The sequence below is a fragment of the Moschus berezovskii genome, chromosome 9 (genome assembly GCF_049115385.1).
Source record: "Moschus berezovskii isolate FMDL1 chromosome 9, NW_MosBer_1.0, whole genome shotgun sequence".
NCBI lineage: Eukaryota > Metazoa > Chordata > Mammalia > Artiodactyla > Moschidae > Moschus > Moschus berezovskii.
In genome coordinates this window covers 45,286,935-45,308,387 of record NC_142468.1, presented here as the reverse complement: position 1 = coordinate 45,308,387, position 21,453 = coordinate 45,286,935, and the positions used below count along the sequence as shown (strand labels likewise).

Genomic DNA, 21,453 nt, shown 5'->3' with positions numbered 1-21,453 from the left:
AATAAGGATAAAAACAGGTTTTATAATTACTGAGCTAGTTTAGTGCTTTTTTTTTTCTTTTTTAAGTATTTAGGTTATTTAAGGAAATTTGATATATTTTTAATCAAGTTTTTGAAAGTTTCAGGTTGCAATCACTATAAATGATTAAGCAAATCTGCTTTGTTAAATCCGTAAATTTTGATGACTTTGTTGAATAAGTAGTATACGACTGTTTAGAGGAGTGTCAATTATGTTTAAATAAAAATTGCTTAATTTATAAGTTCAGAAACTAGACATTGAGCAAAGCACAAATGGTCGTGAATGTTTCTCCCCAAGCACAGAAGCCCATTGGACACTAAAGATCAACAAAAGAAGCCAATTTGCCATCCCAGGACAGTCAGGGCCATCAAAAAAGATTTCTATTTAAATAAAGTACCACATGCTGAATCTTTTCTATACAGATGGTGCTAATTTCTCAGATTTGGTGGGACTTTGCCTTCAAGTGAAAGTTTTTGCTTCCCCAATGTAATTGTCAACATTGTCAACATAGAGCTGTCAATTTCATACCTTTGGGCTCATCTGTCTTTCCTCTTGGGTTGGAGTCATCATCTTTTGTGGAATCCTTCAAGGTTCCATATTCCTTTTCCATCTTAGCAGCTTCTTCCTTGGTACTGTCTGTTTCTTCATGACTCTTCTCTGATGGCACTGTAATCGGATTGTACACTGTTATAACCCTATTTCATGTATTATATCCCAGTGTAGAAATAAATTTTATTGAAAAAGCATAGTTTGAGGTCAGACCACTTTTTGAGCTGGAAGGATCTTGCTGATTACCTAGTCTGACTCCTCCCCCTCCCTATTTGACAGAAGAGGAAACTGAGGCCCGAAGAGGGGAAAGATGTGCCGAAGAGATGTGCCAAGCCACCGAGTTGGCAGAAGAGCTGGGCCAGCTCGCCCACTCCCAGTTTTCTGGATTCTGGTTGTGTTTTTTTCATTCTACCACACACTGTTATTCTCCTTATTTTAATCAACAAAGATATTCAAGCGAGATACGTCAGTTTCCAAAGTATTGAGTCTTGATTTCAAATGAAAATAACTGTAGTTGCCCCATCTCTCCTCAATGTTATTTTTGAAGAACAGTCTGTTAGAATAACACATAAGGGTTTGGGGCTGTGGCTGGACTTCTCTCCTGCCTCTTTCTCTGGTCACACTAACACAAAGAAGAGAAACGGACCCTTGCTGTCAATAATAATCCTTGCTCATTTCTCACTTAAATTAACTGTATATCTGGGATTTCCCTGGTGATCTAATGGGTAAGACCGTATGCTTCCACTGCAGGGGACAAAGATTTGATCTCTAATTGAGGAATTAGTATCCCCACAATTTGGTCACACAACATGGCCAAAAAACCCCTATATTTCTTTCTACAAATGCTATATTGAATTAAAGAATCAAACCATGAAGTAAGTAACCCCGTGAAAACAATTGTAATGTATTGCTGTGGTCAATAAACTAGGGAACATCAAGCAGTCTAATGATAAGCTTTTTTTTTCAATAAAAGTTTTATTACTACAGAAAAATAGGAAAAAAGAAATCAGTTATTGTCTCATTTTGTAAAAATATCCACTACTAGTTTTGTGGGGTACTGTGTGTGTGTATATATATATATTTTTTGGATGCATAATTTTTTCCTAGTTGTACAATTTTGTTCCTTGCTTTTGTCATTAGCATCATTATGGAGCAATGTTTCCAGGTTACTAAAAACTGCTTGAAAACGTCATTTTAAAGGGGTATGTATTCTATCAAATATATGTACATAATCTCTGTGGTAGGGACAAAAAATTAAAGTATAAGAGTTTGCAATCTTTTCTCTTTTTGTCCATCTTGCATCCCTGAAAGGCTACCCCATGGCATTTGACATGCTAAGCAGGGTGATGGGTGGAGATGCAGGGGTGAAGAAACCGAGACAAGGGCATAAGTCTTACCACACAGGGCACTGTCCCAGAGGAGAGAGAAGGGGACAGCAAGGAAGGGAACAGCAGAGAGGGGGCAGAGGGTCTGGGAGAGTGGTCTGGGTGATGGTGATCTGGGCAGAGAAAAAGATACCTAAAGGAGAATTTTAGAAAGGATTGTTTAACCTGTGACACAGTTCTCATCTTTACCCACAAACTACCACCTAAAAATCTTCAGTAAAGGCTTCATTTATTTTTAGTGCTTCTTGGGATCAGATTCTGTAGTGAAACTGGCCAAGGTTATAGCTACTTAGTCCTATGGTTGGATTTCAGATTTCAAACTTTTTGAAATCTGTAATTCTTTACAAATATTTACTGACATTTATGATTTACCCCTCAAAAGGGTTATTTTGCTAAAAGCTGGAAAATAAATAGTAAAATCATACCTGGGAAAAGTTTGCTCTTATTGTCAGTAACATTTTTTTCTAGTTTATTCTTGGTCTGAAGAGCAATTGTTTCATCCAGGTTTTCTGGAAGGGGGAGGAGAAGAAATGTTATGTCTTGAAAGATGATTTCAAAATTCTACTAAAAATGTTTAAATCTCACCCGAAATATCACAATAGCAATTCCACAATATTAACAATGCTAGTTGACTTTTCTGGTGGTACAGTGGATAAGAATCAGCCTGCCAATACAGGGGACACAGGTTCAATCCCTGATCCAGGAAGACTCCACAAGCGAGGAGCAAATAAGCCCGTACACCACAGCTACTGAGCTCTTGTGTGTAGAGCCTGTGCTCTGCAACAACAGAAGCCAGCACAATGAGAAGCCCACGTACCACAGTGAAGAGTAGCCCCTTCTCATCACAACTAGAGAAAGCCTGCACAAAGCAAAGAGACCCAGTGCAGCCCAAACCAAAATGAAACAAAAAAGCAAAACACCGCTAGTAAGATGCTTTGATATGGATTATATTTCTAGAAATCATTGACTCTCAGGATGGCAAGGCATATAATTAGAGGTCCTCAAGCTCAGCATCCTAGTCAGTTAGTTGCAGAAGTCTCTTCCACATTTCAGGCCAGGGCTAGAACACATCCAGGGTTGGGGACCATAATGAACACCTGTGGTTTTGGTCTACTCAATGCCTCCTGGTAACTACATCTTGATTTTCCTTTGGAAAGCCCACATCTCTCCCACTCCCAGCATATTTGGCTCCAGTGGTGGCTGAATGGGCTTCCCTGGTGGCTCAGATGGTAAGGAATCTACCTGCAATGTGGGAGAAAGTGAAAGTTTCTCAGTCATGTCTGACTCTTTGCGACCCCTTGGACTATACAGTCCATGGAATTCTCCAGGCCAAAATACTGGAGTGGGTAGCCTTTCCCTTCTCCAAGGGATCTTCCCAACCCAGGGATCAAACCCAGGTCTCCCACATTGCAGGAGGATTCTTTACCAGTGAGCCACCAGGAAAGCCCAGACCCCAGTTCAATCCTTGGGTTGGGAAGATTCCCTGGAGAAGGGGATAGCTACCCACTCCAGTATTGTTGCCTGGAGAAATCCACGGACAGAGGAGCCTGGTGAGCTACAATCCATGAATAACCCAGGTCTGCCCCCCGCATCCCTTGGGCTATAGTTCAAGGAGAAGCAGATGACTCAAGCCAGGCCAGTGAGATTCAATGCTAGGAGAAAGATGCTCTCTTTCCACGAGGATTGCTATACCATGAGGATGTGAGCTTGAGGCTGTGCCAGCCATCTTGTTTCATAATGGAGTTGCTTATGTGGAATGAATCAATATTCAGAGAGTCAGTGAGGTGGAGAAGGAATGGATTCTCACACTTTGGTGGGCTTCACAAACATGAAGCTAGACTACCCCCACCCTTGGACTTTTTGGTTACATAAGGAAATAAATTCCCTTTTTGCATAAGCCAAACAGTTGGATTTCTGTCACTCAGGGCCCTCACTATGAGGCAGCTAGTTCTGTTGTTAGTCTTACAATTTTTATTTTCATTAAGATAGAGCACCGTGTAAGTTTAAGGTATACAACATGTTGATTTGATACACTTATATTCTGCAAAATGATTACTCCCAAGAGTTAGCTAAGACCTCCATCATGTTAAGTGTCTTAAGGGTGAGAATTTCTCTACTCATATTAAGCCGAAATCTGTATTCTTGTCTTTGTCCTAATTCTGCTCTTCAGAGTAACATCTTGTATGTGTTACCAGATAGGAATCTAGACTGTGTGCACTTCAGGGCAGTAGTGTATTTGAATCCATACTCTTGGTATTCAGTTTATTTAACCAGTCAGATATCCATCTCACTAGTAGGACAGGGCTATGTGCAAACAAGCATTTCTTTACCATTAGTCTACAAAGATTCCATTATTTGTGTTACTTCTTAAGAAAATTCTTCCTTCTACCCTACCCCATCCCTTTTAGAGATGAAAATCAGTATATTCTATTGTGTGATGCCTTCTGCTTTCTGTTTTGAAATAGCAACCACAGCTGGCAACCTTTGTAGTCACCACATACTGTTGGGACCAGAACAGAAGTGTAGACCACTGATCACTGTCACAAGCCGAGATGGAGGAGCCGAGGTTAGTTCATTCTCTCCCTTCTACCCATGCTGCCACTGAGCTCTCAGGTGTCTGAGCGTGTACCTCCATGGCAGTGGAGGTCAAAAGCCAACACGCTTGTACAGAAAAGTCTTCATGTACAACTCATTTTCTGATTGTAAAAGTTATACATGAAAATGATAAGAAAATTCTAAAAAAAAAATAGCACTTATTTTGCCCAGATCATATTTTGGTACATTTCTTTCCAACTTTATGGATGTATGTCCATTTTTAAAAATTTATTTATTTTTTATTGACAGATAATTGCTTTACAGAATTTTGTTATTTTCTGTCAGACATCAACATGAATCAGCCATAGGTATACATAAATCCCCTCCCAGTATATCCATTTTTTAATACCAAAATTAAGGTTATGTCCTAAATGGCTTTAAGCATGCAACAGTATATCATGAATATTTCCCTGTGTCCTTTGTTTTTCTAAACCATATTTATTGTTTATAAACATACAATTATTAAAAACACAAACATTAAAGATAAAATTTAGTCTAAGTAAGAATAAATAATTTAGATAGTCTCCTCTTGTGGTTATTTCCATTGTTTTGTTTCTATAAGCCAGTGCTGTCCAATAGAACTTCCTACAACGATGAAAATACTCATTTCTGTGCTGTTCAATATGGTAGCCACAAGCTATCTGTGGCCTTCAAATGTGTCTAGAGCAAATGAGAAACTAGATCTTTAATTTTGCTTAATTTTAATTATTGTTAATTTAAAGAGCAATGTGACTATCACATTGAACAGCATACCTATAAATAATAGTGGAATAAAAATAAAAAACAAGGTCCGGGGAGGGGTGATGCATGTATACATAAAGCTGATTCATTTCACTGTACAGCAAAAACCAACACAACATTGTAAAGCAACTAAACCCCAATTAAAAAAATACTTCATTTGTTTTAATTATACTCTTAAAGGGTAAGAATCAGGTTCTTGCTAATTTGTGAAACTGTAGTTCAGTGTCACAACTTCCAAGAAAAAAATAAAATCTTAAAAATTGAAAAAAAAAATAGTAGAAATACCTGGCTTGCACACAAGACTTTGTGGCAGATCTAATTTATTTTCATAGGATAAATGACTTAAGTGTGGAATTTCTGAGTCACCAAGTATTAACATGAAACAGTGATTGATTTGAAACAATGTTTTTGATCTACTATTAAGTGGGTAAAGTAGGCCACAAAGCACGGTGTGTAACTTGAGCCCATTAAAAAAAAATAAAAGAAAAAAATGACATAGGTATGTATGTGTGTACACACATACAGAAAAATATCTAGAAGGATATAAACCAGAATGTTACCTGGATGCTAGTATTATGAGTGATTTTTCACTGTCTTTTTAATATCTTTTTGCATTGACTATTTTTAAAGATAAATATATTCTTTTATAATCAGAAAAAAAGAGTAAAACTAGTTTTCATGTAGAAAAAAATGGCATTTATACAGAATAACTGGATTACTCTGTCCTATGATATTTTCTCTTCCATTTAATTCTCCCTCCCCTGTCAGTGATCAGAGTAGGCGGCCTTGAGTTCATCTTGCCCAAAGAACATCTAAGATGAATGGTATTTGTTAATTAAGTAAAGCAAAGCAGGAAAACAAAAGGCTTTTCTTCTTCTTTTAACAACCTGAATGCAGAATCAAAGATCGTTTCAGCTTATCTATAAAGTTGAAGGAATCAAGGGTTGACAAACGTTTTCTATAAAGGGCCAAAGAGTAAATATTTTTGACTTTGTGGGCCACACAGTCTCAACTACTCAACTCTGTCGCTGTAGCACAAAAGCACCTATGGTCAACACTAAAACAGGGGAACATGGCTGTTCAGTAAAACTTTATTTACAGATGCTGAAGTCTGAACTTTATTTAGTTTCTCATGTCACAAAATACTATTCTTCTTTTGACATTTTTTAACCATTAAAAATATGTAAAAGCTATTTTTGATTTGTGTGCTATACAAAAATAGGTCATGGGTCAGATTGGGCCCATGAGTAATAGTTTATCAGCCCCTGAGATGGCTGGATGGCATCACCGACTCGATGGACGTGAGTCTGAGTGAACTCCGGGAGTTGGTGATGGACAGGGAGGCCTGGCGTGCTGTGATTCATGGGGTCGCAAGGAGTTGGACACGACTGAGCGACTGAACTGAACTGATATAAGTAACAGAGTCTTTGATCTCACAGATACAAGACTGAGGTCCAGAAAGATGGATGCTCTCCTGGGCATGACGGACGTGGTCTGAGGCAGAGCTTCTGCTGCCCAGTCCACTACTCCTTCCTCCTCACCACACACAGACCCCCCTGGTTAAAATCAAGACATTTACTGCCAACCATGTGAACACAATTGAAAAAAAGAAAGACAAATTTTAATTTTATCTCTGAGAAAATTATTAGAAAATGTTAGTAAAACAGAATACAACAGAGGTAAAATGTTTGTAGTTGAACTGGATCTATAAAGAATTGAAAATGTCAGGTTAATTTTATTTGTATACATTGTCAAGCTGGGCAATTCTGGTAATCCAGATGAGTCAGGCTATTTTGGTATAAATGATCAAGTTAGTAAAATAATTATTCCCAAATCTCTCATTTATTTTGGACAATGAAAACTAGCCACTGTGAAAACAAGAGATAGGACTCTCACCAAGATAGGAAACACCTTCTTCTGGAGATATGGTGCCATATTTTACCATCATCTTCACAAAGTCAATCAAGGTTTTCATAATAGTAATCAGGGTTTCTTTCTCTTTTGCCTCTTTTTCTATATAAAAGAACAAAATAATTTTTTAAAAAATGGTGGCATATATTTTCATCTTTTAATGTTAATTTATGAAGTACAGCATCTTATTGAAATAGTTCTCCCTACATTTATAGCTAAACTATTTATAGCTAAAATATATTTATGAAAAGTGCATGTCTTGACTGGGAATATAGGATAATGTACTGATATACTTAATTTTTTCACAAATGAGTAATTATAACTTTTCCAAAGAGGTTTATCATAATCTAGAATATTTTATTGATAGAATAGATGATATAGTTTGCAACTAGGAATAATAGAAACTCGAAGGAAAGTTAGCTGATTGGTAACCCAATAACCCTTCTCTACTCATACGTTTTTGAGGGCAAGAATGACTTCTTTTCATTAATCAAGCTTAATATTTGAAATAGGAACACACATGTATGTTTAGTTTTTAAATTCAAGGTTGATTTTTTTAACTGGAGTATATATTGCTTTCTAACCTTGATTTCATTTCAAAGAGTATACACAAATCGTGAAAATATTCCAATGGTACAGAAGTAAAAAGTGAACACGATATTCTCTTCTTCCCCCTCCCCCCAACGCTTACTTCCTATGGGCAAAACCACTATAGGTTAACTTCCTATAGATTAACCACTGTTAACAGTTTCTTGGAAATTTCATATTTGACATGCTGTTCTGTATCTTGATAGAACAAGGTGACCAGTGATTCTGTAGTAGTTCAGTGGCTGCATTAATTCTAAAATCAGGAAAAAATCTATTTCCATTTTTGAAGAAAAGAAAACCTATGCTGCTAGAGGACAGCTTCCCTACTCTTTGCTGCCATGAAGGATTTTCTCTACATACTTCCTCTAGCGTTTCCCCCCGACTTTTCAGCCTTCTCACAGATGGGGCTGGTAGCAGCCAACAGCCATTAGTCTACATTTCTTGACTGATGGGTATTTGGAATCTTCTTTCCACTGCTTTGCAACAGTGGAAGGCAGGAACCTGGAAAAAGGCCTGGTTTATAAACTCCCAACTATTCTAAGACTAGAGCTGTTCTGAGAGGTAGACTGAGGAGCAGGGAATAGGCAAGCCCACTGCTGCTTCTCACACTAAGCTACATTCTACAACCTAGTCTCTATCAGTATCGAAGATACTTTCATTTTCTATTATTTCTCAATTGGTTCAGACCTTGAGTGAAAAAGATGGGTAGTATCAAAGCCCTCAGTATAAGTATTTAAATTAAAAGTTTATAAAAACAAAGGCAAGAAGAAATGGGGTCAAGGAAACTGAAAAGATTAAAGCACATAAAATAAAAATATTCCATATGATGGAATCTGAAAAATACCATATAGAAGTCACAAACTTGGGAGAGAGGAAAGTGCGAGAAGAGATGGGTGAGAGAAGTCCTGGGAAGTGCAGGTAAATGATAACTTCAGCAGTCACATTATTTGCTCAAGGTCACATCCATAAAAATATTTAGTATCATGCTGATGCACTTCACTGACAAGAAGTGACTCACCAAGATGACAGAGGTTCTGAGCTGGGTATCTGCCAACCAGTAGGGCAAGATGGCTCAGAATGGACCCTCAAGATGCATAAGCCCTGCAGACACCAGCAGAGGGGCTGGGTGCCATCTGGTCAATGTCTGGGACTGAAGGACAAAAGGATGTTCTCCAGAAATGAAAGCTCACTCTAAGGTCACTTCTTGGGAAAATACATTACAATTACATAAATCTTTATTACAAATGTTCAGTCTGGGGATGAATCTTTAAACAGGAGGAAGAAAAGCCATAAGTCAGTACAGGGCATCTATCTAGATAATAACAACAACATAAAATTGGCACATTATTATCCTCCTTGCAGATTAACCAAAAATAAACATGAACTGAAATCTTCAGTCAACTCATTTTGGTGCACTTAGAAAAGAGAACACTATATTAAGGATTTCATTTTTTAGAAAAGCAAATCATTTCCCAAGTGTGTTTTGAGTTCCTGACCTTCATTAGTCCAATGTTCACTTCATTTGAAGACAAGTTGAAAATATCTAAAAAGCAAAATTCTATATCATTTAAAAATAATAAATTATGTTCAATACACTGTTCTACTGAAGGAGGAAAGTAAAACCTTATAGAGATTTGCAATAAAAGCTTTGATTGAACTGGGTCAGGCCGGAATGCTCTCTGATTCATCCCTACATGGGTACAAGGTTCACTCCAATACCAGGAACACAACATGTGTTCAATACCTGTTTATTGAACAAATAAATGAACCCTCTGTTAATATGAAGATTAAATTATCCAGAAATCCCACCTTTCCTGATTATCCTTTCCTAAATATTTCCATGACTAGTACACTTTTGAAAAAAATCAATGAGAACCATTTTCCCCAAGGCCATAATATATGTCATTGAAGGTTGAATTTAGAAACTGAAAACAGGAAGAAAAAAAAACCCACCCACACATTTCCTGGAATTACTGTTTCTGTTTCACATGATCAGAAAACAATGTTTACCTGAATCAATACTTTTCAGTAGTGCATAGAAGTTTGGGAAATACTGGAGTTCCTCGAAGTTGTCTTCACTGTAGGTTTTAGTTCGTCTTTCCAAGCCATTTGTCAAGGTTAAGGTGTTAGACACTGTTTCATCATTTTCTCCATTAGTAAAAGCATCTTGAATTGCTGCCATTGGAGTCTCCAGTGTTGGGGGCGATCAGTACAAAATAAACATTTTGTTAGAACTAATGGACACTCATCTGTGATGCTCTTGAATTTGAAGTGCACGAACACTCTTCCTTCACAAGATCAAACTCTTTTCCAGGCATGTGGGCATCAAGTCACATGGGAAGGGCATTGATATTTAGAGACAGGTGCTTTACCTGAAGACCCTGAATCCTGCTCCAGGGAGAATAGGCAGGTTCCTGTTCTGGCCAGGTTTCCCTTCACCAATACTCATGAGTGTTTTTCCATAAAATTGCCTTACTTTGGCCACCTCATGCGATGAGTTGATTCACTGGAAAAGACTCTGATGCTGGGAAGGATTGGGGGCAGGAGGAGAAGGGGACGACAGAGAATGAGATGGCTGGATGGCATCACTGACTCAATGGACATGAGTTTGAGTGAACTCCGGGAGTTGGTGACGGACAGGGAGGCCTGGCGTGCTGTGATTCATGGGGTCGCAAAGAGTCGGACACGACTGAGCGACTGAACTGAACTGAAGGAAAGGAACTTTTAGAATCTACCAAGAGGGATGGTGCCAAGATACAGGAAAGCCTGTGACAATGTCTGATACTAGTAGAGCGTCATACCTTAGGGATTTCTGGGTGACATTTTAAAGGCTGTCTGGGAGGGTACACAGGATTTTTTCCCAGACCTGATGTGTAGACAATGTTCCCTATCTTAATGATCCATTCTCCACTTAGTGAACTAGACAGAAATGTAAGAGCTTTGCTTTCCTCTTCCTCTTCATTTCCCTACATTTGATCCATCAGTAGCCTTCTTGGCCACGCTTTCTAAGTTTATCCCAAATTTGTACATTTCTTTCTTCACCGTCCCACTCTAGTCCAAGCTACCTTCACTTCTTCCTTTCTAACTGGTACACAACTACCTTCCAATGTATTCCCATCCCTGCATTTTCCACGTTGTAGCCAAGGTTATTTTTTTAAAAAATATGTAGTAGTTACGCTGTCTGGTTTCAGTTATTTGGGTACTCCACACTCCTTCTCTTTGTTGCCGTTCATGTTCACAAGTTAACTCCTATTCAGTTTAGTTAATGCCTAACTTCAGTTTTTGGCTCAAGTCACCTCCTCCAGGAAGCCTCCCCAACCTAAGTCCAAGACAGGTTTCTTTTTCTACGAGGTTTTACAGAACCATGTTTCTTTTCGCAGAGCATTTAACACAGTTGCAATTAAAATACATGACTATTTGAAGACCATCTTCCTCTTCCTTTAGACGTAAAGCTTCATGAAAACAGGGATTATACCTTTCTAAGTGAGCATTGTATCCCCAGTGCTTGGTACGTAGGTGGTATCTCAATAAATATTTATTGGAAGAATAATTTTGTTTTCATTAATGCATATGGACATTTTAGAGACGAGAAGTAAGGAGTACATAATGGGAGTGAAGGAAGAAAATTGCTATGTCAGTTTTACTTCAGACTGGCAAGCTTGAGTGAAAGCCATGAGTTACGTGATAAGTCTGGAAAACTTTTTTATGGTGGGTGGATCTTCCAAAGCTGTTTTAAAAGATGACAGATGGTGGAGATTGGAAGTAGGGAGAACAAAGGAGAGTTTTTAACCTACATAGTAAAAACAGAACAATTCATACCAATTTCTGTTCTCTAGCCTCCCCTAAAACCGTACCATAAGCCTATAAACCACTTTTCCCTTGTATTTGAGATAGGGTGTTAGAGGGCATGAGGAGTCATGGGGTGTGGACACTCTGGTGGAGAAAATGAAAGGAGAGGTGAGGAGTTTGATATTCTCTTATACCCCCTATGGTTGGCTCCAAATAGAAGTTTAAAAGAATTCAAGGAGGAGTGAATGATTTTAGTAGCTTGGCTAAGGCCAGAGAAAAGATGAAAAGGTAAGAAGTCCAGGGAGATGAAAGATGATTGAATGACAAGTCTAAGTAAAGGATAACACAGACCCCTGAGTCAATGGAAAGAGGAAGCAGCAGGGGGAAGAGCACAGGTTAGACGGAGAGGCAGCATGAGGCAACTGGCTCTGGGGAATATGAAAGTTGGTGAGGACTGCTATATTTAAAATCGATAACCAATAAGCACCTACTATATAGCACAGATAACTCTGCTCAATGGTATGTGGCAGCCTGGTTGGGAGCGGAGTTTGGGGGAAAACAGATACATGTATATGTATGGCAGTCCCTTTGCTGCCCACTTGAAACTATCACAAAATTGTTAATCAGCTATACCCCAATACAAAATAAAAAGTTTAAAAAAAAGCTGGTGTGGAAAAATATCAAATCAATCCAGGTTTTTTTTTGGGGGGGTGTTGAGGGCAAATGATGACATCCACTGTGAACAGAAGTTGGATACCAAGAGTTGTGAAACATTTGAACCCAGTGCACTGGGATTATGTGAATTGTATGTGAGATAACCATTTCACATAATATGTGTTATTTTACTCGGGGGTATAAGACATAATCTTTACTATGTAATATAACATGAATTTTTACATTATTTTCAAAGTGGAGTTCATTTACATCTTTTAACTCATTGGTGTTTCATTAAATATATTTTAAGTGGACTAAAAATGTCACGTACCCCACATCTTATTTGGTACCAGCTGGCGTGCTGTGATTCATGGGGTCTCAAAGAGTCAGACACGACTGAGTGACTGAACTGAACTGAAAGTATTAATTATACAAGGATTGTATTCATTATATACAAATGCAAGTACACACATCCATGCACATGCATATACACACATACATAATCTATGCATATGTATTTGCATACACTTACCACTTTCTCCGGTATTTTTCCAGTCTGACTCTCAGTCTTGCTTGTTGGTTTATTGAGTTCCTCTTCATAATTATTGGCTTCCTTAGAGATCAATTTTTGTAAAACCTCTGCAACTTCATCTTCCAGTGTGTGTGCCTGGCTTTCTGTAATCTGTTACAAAAAGTCAAAATATATATAACCGTTAGTTCTATTTTTGTAGTTTAAAAATACTAAACTCTTTAGCTGAACACATATTTTTAGAAGACAAGAGAATGTTCTGGTCCATCTTCTGAACATCCCTTGTTTATGCCCCTAGTATACACTGACTGTCACAGTGACTTCCCAGCACTGCTGGGAAGAAGCAGTTGGAACCCACAGAAAACAATCCTCAAGTTGTTTGTCAACCCTCAGGTGCAGGTCATGGTAGGTAACTGTTGAAACCTGCAAATTTAGCACCCTCCTAAAGCCTGCCAGGACTGTATTAACGTGCCTGGAAACCAAAATGGGGCAAGGGCAGGGTCAGGGTCAGATTGGATTGTGTAGGGCTTCCCAATCATTGCATGGCTTTGCACATCTTATTTCTTTCTCACTTCACACATTTTTAAAACATTTCTGCTGGTTAAATCCTAACCATCCTTCTAATCTCACTTCAAACACCTCCACCTCTGAATCTTTTCCTTATTGCTTAACTGGATATAATCTATCTTCTGGCATACTAAATCATGCTGATGGTTCTTACACAACTTGCAGTATGAGAATGTGCGTACTTGTCTAGTGCCTGTGATAAACCATAAATTCCTAGAGGGAAAGAATGGAGTCTTACTTGTCCTCGAAACGCATGGTGACTGGTATAAAGTAGACACATTACAAACATTTGTCTCTTTGAATCAAGTGGTTTGGCTTCTTAGCATGTTCCAAACTGTACGAATTTGGTTTGTTCTCATGCATATGACTTACTAGGCCAAGATTCAGCAGTTTGGAAACGATCCTGTCAAATACTCCTCTGTCGTTTTCCTCATAAATCCTAGTAGCAATTTTTTGGACAATGTCTTCAGCAGTTAAAGGAGTGCCATCAAGTTGATGTAGGCCATCTGGATCATCTAGACAGAGAAATCACAACTTCACATTGTGGGATCACAGACCTGTTTCTTGGATTACATTTGATTTATAATCTGAATCTTGTACACTCAGGTATGTTTGAAATATATTTAAGGTGAGGCTTTGTCCATGTAAACTCTTGGTTTGAAAAAAAATTTGACTTCAAGTTAAGAATCTAGGATGGTAATAGAAATTCTGAAAGCTTCTTATGTGATTGTAAGAGGAATAACTGAAGACAACACAAAAGGCCTCTCCATTTTAGTGCTAATAGTACAAAAAGTAAAATACCAATAGATAGTATGCCTTATTGTTCAAAGCACTCTTCTATATATTACACAATTTGATATTCCATTTCCACACAAGGAGTAGACTGGTGTTATCTGCACTTGTACTCCCTTTGAAGGCAAATTCCTGGGCTGAGGGAGGGAGAACCTGACTCACACCCAGAATCAAAGAGTATATACTGAAGATTTTGTGACTTACTTGGAATAACTGTTCACTTGTGAACAGGTATCAGGGTGCCTTTATGTAAGGCAGCTTAATGTGACAACTCTTTCACCAGAGAATAAGGAACCTATTTTATGTCCCTGAAATTTAAACTTTTAAAATATGATAACAGATTTGCACAGTACAATATGTAAATCTATGGAAACCTCTGCAGAGCTTGCAGACATTTATGCTTGGTTTCCTGGGAGTACGTTTGACAGTACCAATCCAGACTAAAGCAAGGGCCCATCCTGAGGAAAAGGAAGGATACAGTAGGGTTGGTGGCAAGGAAGAATGGCACCATGTCCCACAGAGCACTCCCAGGAAGCAATTGGTCTTTTCCAATCTATATTACATCATTGACTCAATGGATATGAGTTTGAGCAAACTCTGGGAGACAGTAAAGGACAGGGAAACCTGGAGTGCTGCAGGCCATGGGGTAGCAAAGAGTTGGACATGACTGAACAATTGAACAACAACAATCTATATCACCTGGAACAGGATAGTCATGTGTGCAAGTTTACAAGGCACTTAACTCCTCTTGTCACCTCTAGGCAGCTAGGAAAGATCAGAAATTTAGCTCCAATGATCTCTCTTGTTATTTATATATTCTGGGGCTTCCCTGGTAGCTCAGAGGTTAAAGCATCTGCCTCCAATGCAGGAGACTCGGGTTCAATCCCTGGGTTGGGAAGATCCTCTGGAGAAGGAAATGGTAACCCACTCCAGTATTCTTGCCTGGAGAATCCCATGGACAGAGAAGCCTGGTAGGCTACAGTCCACGGGGTCGCAAAGAGTCGGACATGACTGAGCGATGGAATAGAACAGAACGGACCACTATAAAGGAAGTTATTAAGAGCATGTATTTCATGGGATTCTGAGGATCAAATGAAATAAGATGTAAAAGCACCTTTTAAATTGCCAAGTATCATATGAAAGTTAATGGAGCTGTATTACTATGGACAGTGGATTTGCACCTGAAATAAAGGAACTGCAGTTATCTTCTAGAGAAAACAGACATTGAACCCCTAGCCAAATTCTGTCCAAATAATTCTGAACATATTCACTCAAAGAAAGAAGAACCTAGTACATATTTCTATTCTGGTTCTATCTTTTTCTTCTGTAGCTCGTGGGGATTCATAGATTTTTCCAGACTTTGCAAAGATGGAAGGGTATGCAGCCTCAAGCAGAATATCATCTTTGTGTTGTTTGGAAGGAAGCTTAGGAAAGTGAGCAGGGTGATTACCCATGGAGGGCTGGGAGTGCTCTGACAGTGTATTATTGCTGAATCGCAGGCCAACCAGTAAGCTGCAAGGCCTTTGAGTCCTGTGTACTAGAGTGACTAACGAGCAAGAAAGTCCCTGAGAAAACCCTGTAAAATTAGCTCCCCTCCTGGCTGACTCAAAATTGGGTTCCTTATCCATTTTTTCCAGAGCAGAGACTTGCTGTCACTTAGGTCTGATTTTTCCATTTGTGGGTTGCAAGTCAGACTCTGGGGAATAAGTGAAACAGAAACTGCCCAGGTCTAGGGAGAGGCAGAAGAATTTATTTCCCTTCCCATTTATCCCTTGGGATCTGAAAAAGGAAGAATAGTGGTTGCCTGCTAAAGCTGGAAAATAACTGAGACGGCTGCTTTTCAGTTCATTTACTTCACTACAGGGAGAACATTAGCAAGACTCTAAAGAAGTAGCCTTGCGTCTTCAGATCTCCCCTAGTACAGCTTGGCTAGATGGGGTTAATAGCTGAACTGTGGGGCAATGCTCCTTGCCTTCCATGATTTCCCCTGCTCCTCCTCAATGGAAAGAATTACTCAGAATGACTTCTCTACTGCTCATGAAGGGGTATTTCACCCTCCTACATAGACTTCAGAGGGGAAGCAAAAATGAGTTCAATATTTATAACTTTTTAAAGCAGCTCTAGTTCTAAGTGGATATAAAATGGCCTTGTTCCATCATCTGCCCAGTTGAGTTTGAATTTCCAGCAACTAATACGGCACTTCACATTCATTTATTCAATATATTAGTATTAAAGTCTTAATAGGTGCTAAGACTGGAAATACAGTGATAAATAGTTTAGACATGGTCTCTAACTACACAGAGGTTACTCTGTAGCTCATAGTCTGATACACAGTAATTGCTCAATGAATATTTGTTTGGTGAATGCACAGAGAAGCTCCAAAGCGATATTTCTTGAAAGAAACTTGGAAAAATCCTAACTCACACATACTGTAGAAAACACCAAGAAGGAGAGTTGTTGGGTTCTCCAGCACAAGCTTATTTAGAGGTTTCCTAAAGGTGTAAAAGTGCCCTGCAGAAGTTAGGCCCCTTGCCCTCTCTACTAGGATGAAAGTTTGCATGTCTCTGAGGCTCCAGTCACCTGGGTGGTCCCAAACCTTCTGGTTCCAGGATTACCAGGATATGAGAGAAGATTAACAATTTACTCATAAAGCATTCTCTCCAAGAATCTTCTATATATACTCAATTGGACTTAAAATGACCCCTAGGGCAAGCCTAGAGCCATCAGGCTAGCACTTGATAGTTCAGAATCTATTTAGGAGGTTAATAAAATATTGAACAATGTTAAAAATAAGTTGCTCAGTTAGTGATCAGATCACAAACAGATCTACCTATGTCTGCATGCACAACCCATCTGACCAAAAAGCAGTCAGACAAACATTAGATGATTTTTATATTTTTATTAAACGGTCAACTCAACCCAAGTAGTTAAATCTGTTTCACATGCAGCTATACCCAGTACCTATTTATTGCTAGCCCAAATATTTTAGGTTAAAAAAAGTAGAATTCAAAAAAACTTTTTCATGTAGTATGCAACATGAAATGTATAAAAATATAGACCATCTCCCCTACTCCATACATATACAACACAATTCTCAGGCTATGATAGCCTATAAAAGTCTAATTAGTAGTTGTTTTCTGGCAGAGATAATCAGTATAGTTCTCTTGTGGCCCGTGGAAAAGAATTAAGACACATAAGAAAATCTATACTCACTCCTAAGAACCAGTACTCAGAATGGAAGATACACTGAGGAATTGAGGCAGATCTCAATGCCTCAGTACAATATTTAATTTATTCCCTCATGTATTCCCTTATTTGTGCATTTGTTCATTTATCAGTTCATGAGCTCCAGACACTGGGACTATAGTCTTTCTGTTCTCATGGAGTTTTCAGTTTATTTTAGGAGAAAAAGATAAATCATAAGTAGTCACACTCAGGGATGTAAAATTACAAACTGCAATCAGTGCCATGATGGAAAGAAACAAGGTTTCTATCAGATCATGTGCTGGATAAAACAGGGAAGTAGACAGACCATGTAAGACCGTAGATGTCACATTAAGGATTTTGGGTTTTATCCTGAGAAATGGGAATCTATTAGTAGGTTTAATACCAAAGAGTGACATGCTCATATTTGTGTGTTGAATATATCACTCTGGCTGCTACATGAATAAGCTATAGGGGGTCAGAGCAAATGCTGGAAGATCCATTAAAATATTTTGCTGTAGTTCAAGTGAGACATGATTGGAGCTTGGGAAAGGATGCAGGTGACTGGTAATAGAGGGAAAAAATTGAGATGACACATAGGAAGCAAAATTGATAAGACTGATGGATTAGAATGTGAGAGGTAAGGAAAATAATGGTTTGACTCCTAGATTTGTCTTGAAAAATAGGATGTATAGTAGTGCTTTTCTTAGAGGAAAGAGGGCTAAATTATAAGGTTTATAGAAATTATGAGTTTAATATTGGACATATTAAGTTTGAGGTGCTTCTGAGACTTCAAAGGGAGGATGTTAAGTTGGTAGTTAGTTATAGGTCTATAGTTCAGAGAAGTCTGGGCTAATGATATGAGACATCAGGATATACATGGGAACTGAAGCCATGGAAAGGTTAGAATGCCTAGGGAGACAGGCTATAGTTAGGAAGAGAACACTGGAAAGGGAGTAATAAGTATTTCACCTTGGAATGTGTATGTGGGGGTATTTTGTTGATTTAATTATATGGGAATTATGATATTTTGTATTTATAGTTAAAATAAATTAGAATGTTGAACTCAAAGGACCCTTTTAAGAGACAATAAAATCTGGGCTTCTGTGGAGTTGGAATTGTTCATGGTATCCATAAAGTTTGGGCCTTTTCTCAATTTTGGACATGGACTAATAACGGATTGTGAGTGTGTAAGAGATATTTTCAAAGTATAGGACTTTCTCTTACCTATAATGTGAAACTACAGATTAGAGAAAATAGGTAGCAAAAGTTCTTTTTCTTCATTTACCTTGAAATTTACGGTCCAGTCCACTCTTAGTAGAATCATAATCATCAATCAGTCTTCGATTCTTGGTTGAATCAACATCTTCCACATTCAATTTATTATCATTTGGGGAAATTTTTACAGATTGTCTTTCTTTCTCATTTTTTTCCTTTTCTGTTATGGCCTTTAGCAGGTTCAAGTTATCAACAAAGGAATAATTGCTTTCACCTGGCTTGTTTTCTGGAAGAAAAGCCCCCAAGCCCAGCACATCCATTTTAGTTAAGCTTCTCACAGCCTATATTATTTAAATTAGCATCAACTAATTTCTTATTACCTGGAGGGTATGTTTTTTTAATCTTGTCTGCTTCTGCTTCAGCAATCTGTGAAACAAACAGGAGATAGACCCGGTTTTAAATCATTGCTCTACCACTTACCAAATATGATAGCTAAATAATTTAATCCTTGTGGGATTTAGTTTTATTGTTTTTAGAATGTAAATAATATTTTTTATCTCAAAGTATTGTCATAAAGATTAAATGAAATAAAAGAAAGAACAAATGGTCTATAAATATTAATTCCCTTCACTGATAATATTGGTAAAAGATAAATCTCTGATAAATTAAGAAATCTTACAATAGAGTGGATGTGATGTTGAGCTTACTGGGTTTTTATGCAGTCAGCTCTTTGTTTTATACAGAACTCTCTATATTCAACTGTCAGGACACAAAAATTACCTAAATTATATTTCCCATCATAATTCCAGTCAGTTTATTATTAAGTTTTGAGGTCTGTGAATTCAAAATGGCTAAAAGGTCACAATATGATTACATTAAATAGTAATAACTAGAATAAAATGAAATAGTATTTACTTCTGACCTACCTGCTCATTCAAAGGTCTTTCTGCACTTAATTCTCTATTGTGTAGGGGTTTGTCTAGAATAAACACACACAAATGCAAATTTAATTGTGTATTCAAAAGACAATGTGTCTCATTAAATAAAATCTTCAAAAAAGAAAACAGAAATATTTTTGGATGACTGTGAAACAAAAATATGTTAACAAAAATTATAAGATTATACAATAAAAATTGATTATCAGCGTTGCCTTGCTTATTATCCCGGTGTATAGAATTACACTTTTTATTACTGATCAGAAATCTGAGTTCTAGCACTTGGTTTACCAGCTGTTTTCAAGAAGACAGAGCATAATTTGGATTGGAATTGTTGGCACATTAAAAGCTTTTTTATCACACATTGAACATGTTATGAACAGAAAATCTGAGAAAGGTTGTAAGATGACTAGGGAAAAAAACAAACAACGAAACCACTTTAATAGGCGGAAAAGCCACCCCCTCCCGATTTCAAAACAAGATTTTTCAAAACAACCCGTGCTACTGCTCTATCATTTAAAAAGTGAGGAAAATCTGTCTTCTGGCTCTAAGTTCTAACTGATTTCTTTGTCAATGTGCACGGATATTATGTGATCAGAAAATGAGGCACGGTGATATACAGCTCGTGCATTACATCAAGCTTTACCTTCCCTAGCAAAATAGAAGGGAGGTGGGAAGAAAAGGGTCCACGTACCTTGGCTGTCTGCCGGTTTGGGGAAAGCCTGAACTGGGCTGCTGTGGAGCACCAATACCACAATCCAAGTGCCGGTCCAAAGGAAACCCATTCTTCCACGCTTGGCTTCGAAAACAGCCTGGCGCCGGGCTCCTGGAGCTGTAGCTTTTGTTATGAATGGAAAGGAGGAGTAAAAACAGGAAAAGCTGGGAGAGTGGGCGCGGGGAGGGCTAGTGGCCGGGCTCCACGTCTAGTGGAGCTCTGCTGGGCTCGGGAGTAAAGGGATTGATTAGACAGTGGGCGCTCGGGACTCAGGTCTCCAGGTGGAGGAGAGCGCTGTCCGTCCCGTGGGTGCTGAAGTTCCTGTGACAAGAGCGGGCAGCGGGTCGGCTTGGGCGTCGCCTTATTCTCGCTCCCTCCTTGAGAGGAAGTGAGGATGGAAGCGCATGCTCTCTGAGAGTCAGAGGCGGGAAGGGATGGCGTCAGCAACTCCAAAGCTACTCCAATTCCCTCCACGAATGGAAGCGGGGGAGGGACGACAGACGGGCTAGCGTATTTTCTGTGCCGCAGTCCTAGGGCTGATCTTGCAATCAGGGTCGTGGACATCATAGTCCTAACCTCCCAAGTAAATGTAACCTCAGGGACCAAGTGCCTTCTCTGCCTGTGCACCTGTTAAGGAAAGCTAGATAACCTTAGGCAAAGCGTTCTGCTTTGAGATTATTCTGGGATATCTTCTCCAAAAAGTCCTTTCCATTCCACCTCTATACCTAAAAGACAGATATAATTCTTATATTCTTAGAAAAGCTGTGCCTTTTGTCATTTGGGTTGACATACCAGGGCTCTCTTAGTGCTCTTGTCTCAGCTCTATGGAGTCTTTTTAATTGGGATATTTAGGGAACATTCTTTCAAATAGATTGCTGCAACACAGTCACTCTCCTAGATGCTGAAACAGAACACACACATCTTTGCTTGTTCCCCTAAGAGTGAATATTCTCAACAGTCAGGGGTAGGTGAGCAGCAGGAGGAGCCAATTTCGATAAAAAAAAAAAATTCCCTTTCTCACCATGGGAAACCCCTCTTCAAAGAAAGAAAGGGGAAACGGGGGCGGGGGGGGGGGAAGCTGCACTTCTGTAAAATTCTTCTGTGGGATTCAATTATGTCTAAGAACTTGGTCGTTCCAAGGTTCCTTGAAGAGACAGGATAGTCATGAAAAGCATTTTTCATCATAACCAGGTCAGGGAAGTGCTTCCTGTATTTTGAGAATATTTCCAGAAGCCTAAGATTATTGCATGAAAGGAGCTAGCA

The 21,453-nt window shown here is 38.6% G+C and overlaps 1 protein-coding gene across 1 annotated transcript in view; it reads right to left on the bottom strand.

The window, feature by feature from the left end:
* Positions 1-20,518, bottom strand: part of SCG3 (secretogranin III) — a 38,437-nt gene extending 17,919 nt beyond the window's left edge. The window contains exons 1-10 of the mRNA XM_055436303.2: positions 20,170-20,518; positions 19,467-19,519; positions 18,921-18,966; positions 18,611-18,826; positions 13,699-13,841; positions 12,763-12,912; positions 9,798-9,975; positions 7,185-7,301; positions 2,378-2,461; positions 547-684 (exon numbers count right to left, since the gene is read on the bottom strand). Of these exons, the coding sequence (XP_055292278.1) occupies positions 547-684; positions 2,378-2,461; positions 7,185-7,301; positions 9,798-9,975; positions 12,763-12,912; positions 13,699-13,841; positions 18,611-18,826; positions 18,921-18,966; positions 19,467-19,519; positions 20,170-20,260 (1,216 nt within the window). The 5' untranslated portion in view covers positions 20,261-20,518. The remainder of the gene's footprint in view (positions 1-546; positions 685-2,377; positions 2,462-7,184; positions 7,302-9,797; positions 9,976-12,762; positions 12,913-13,698; positions 13,842-18,610; positions 18,827-18,920; positions 18,967-19,466; positions 19,520-20,169) is intronic.
* Positions 20,519-21,453: the final 935 nt, after the last annotated feature.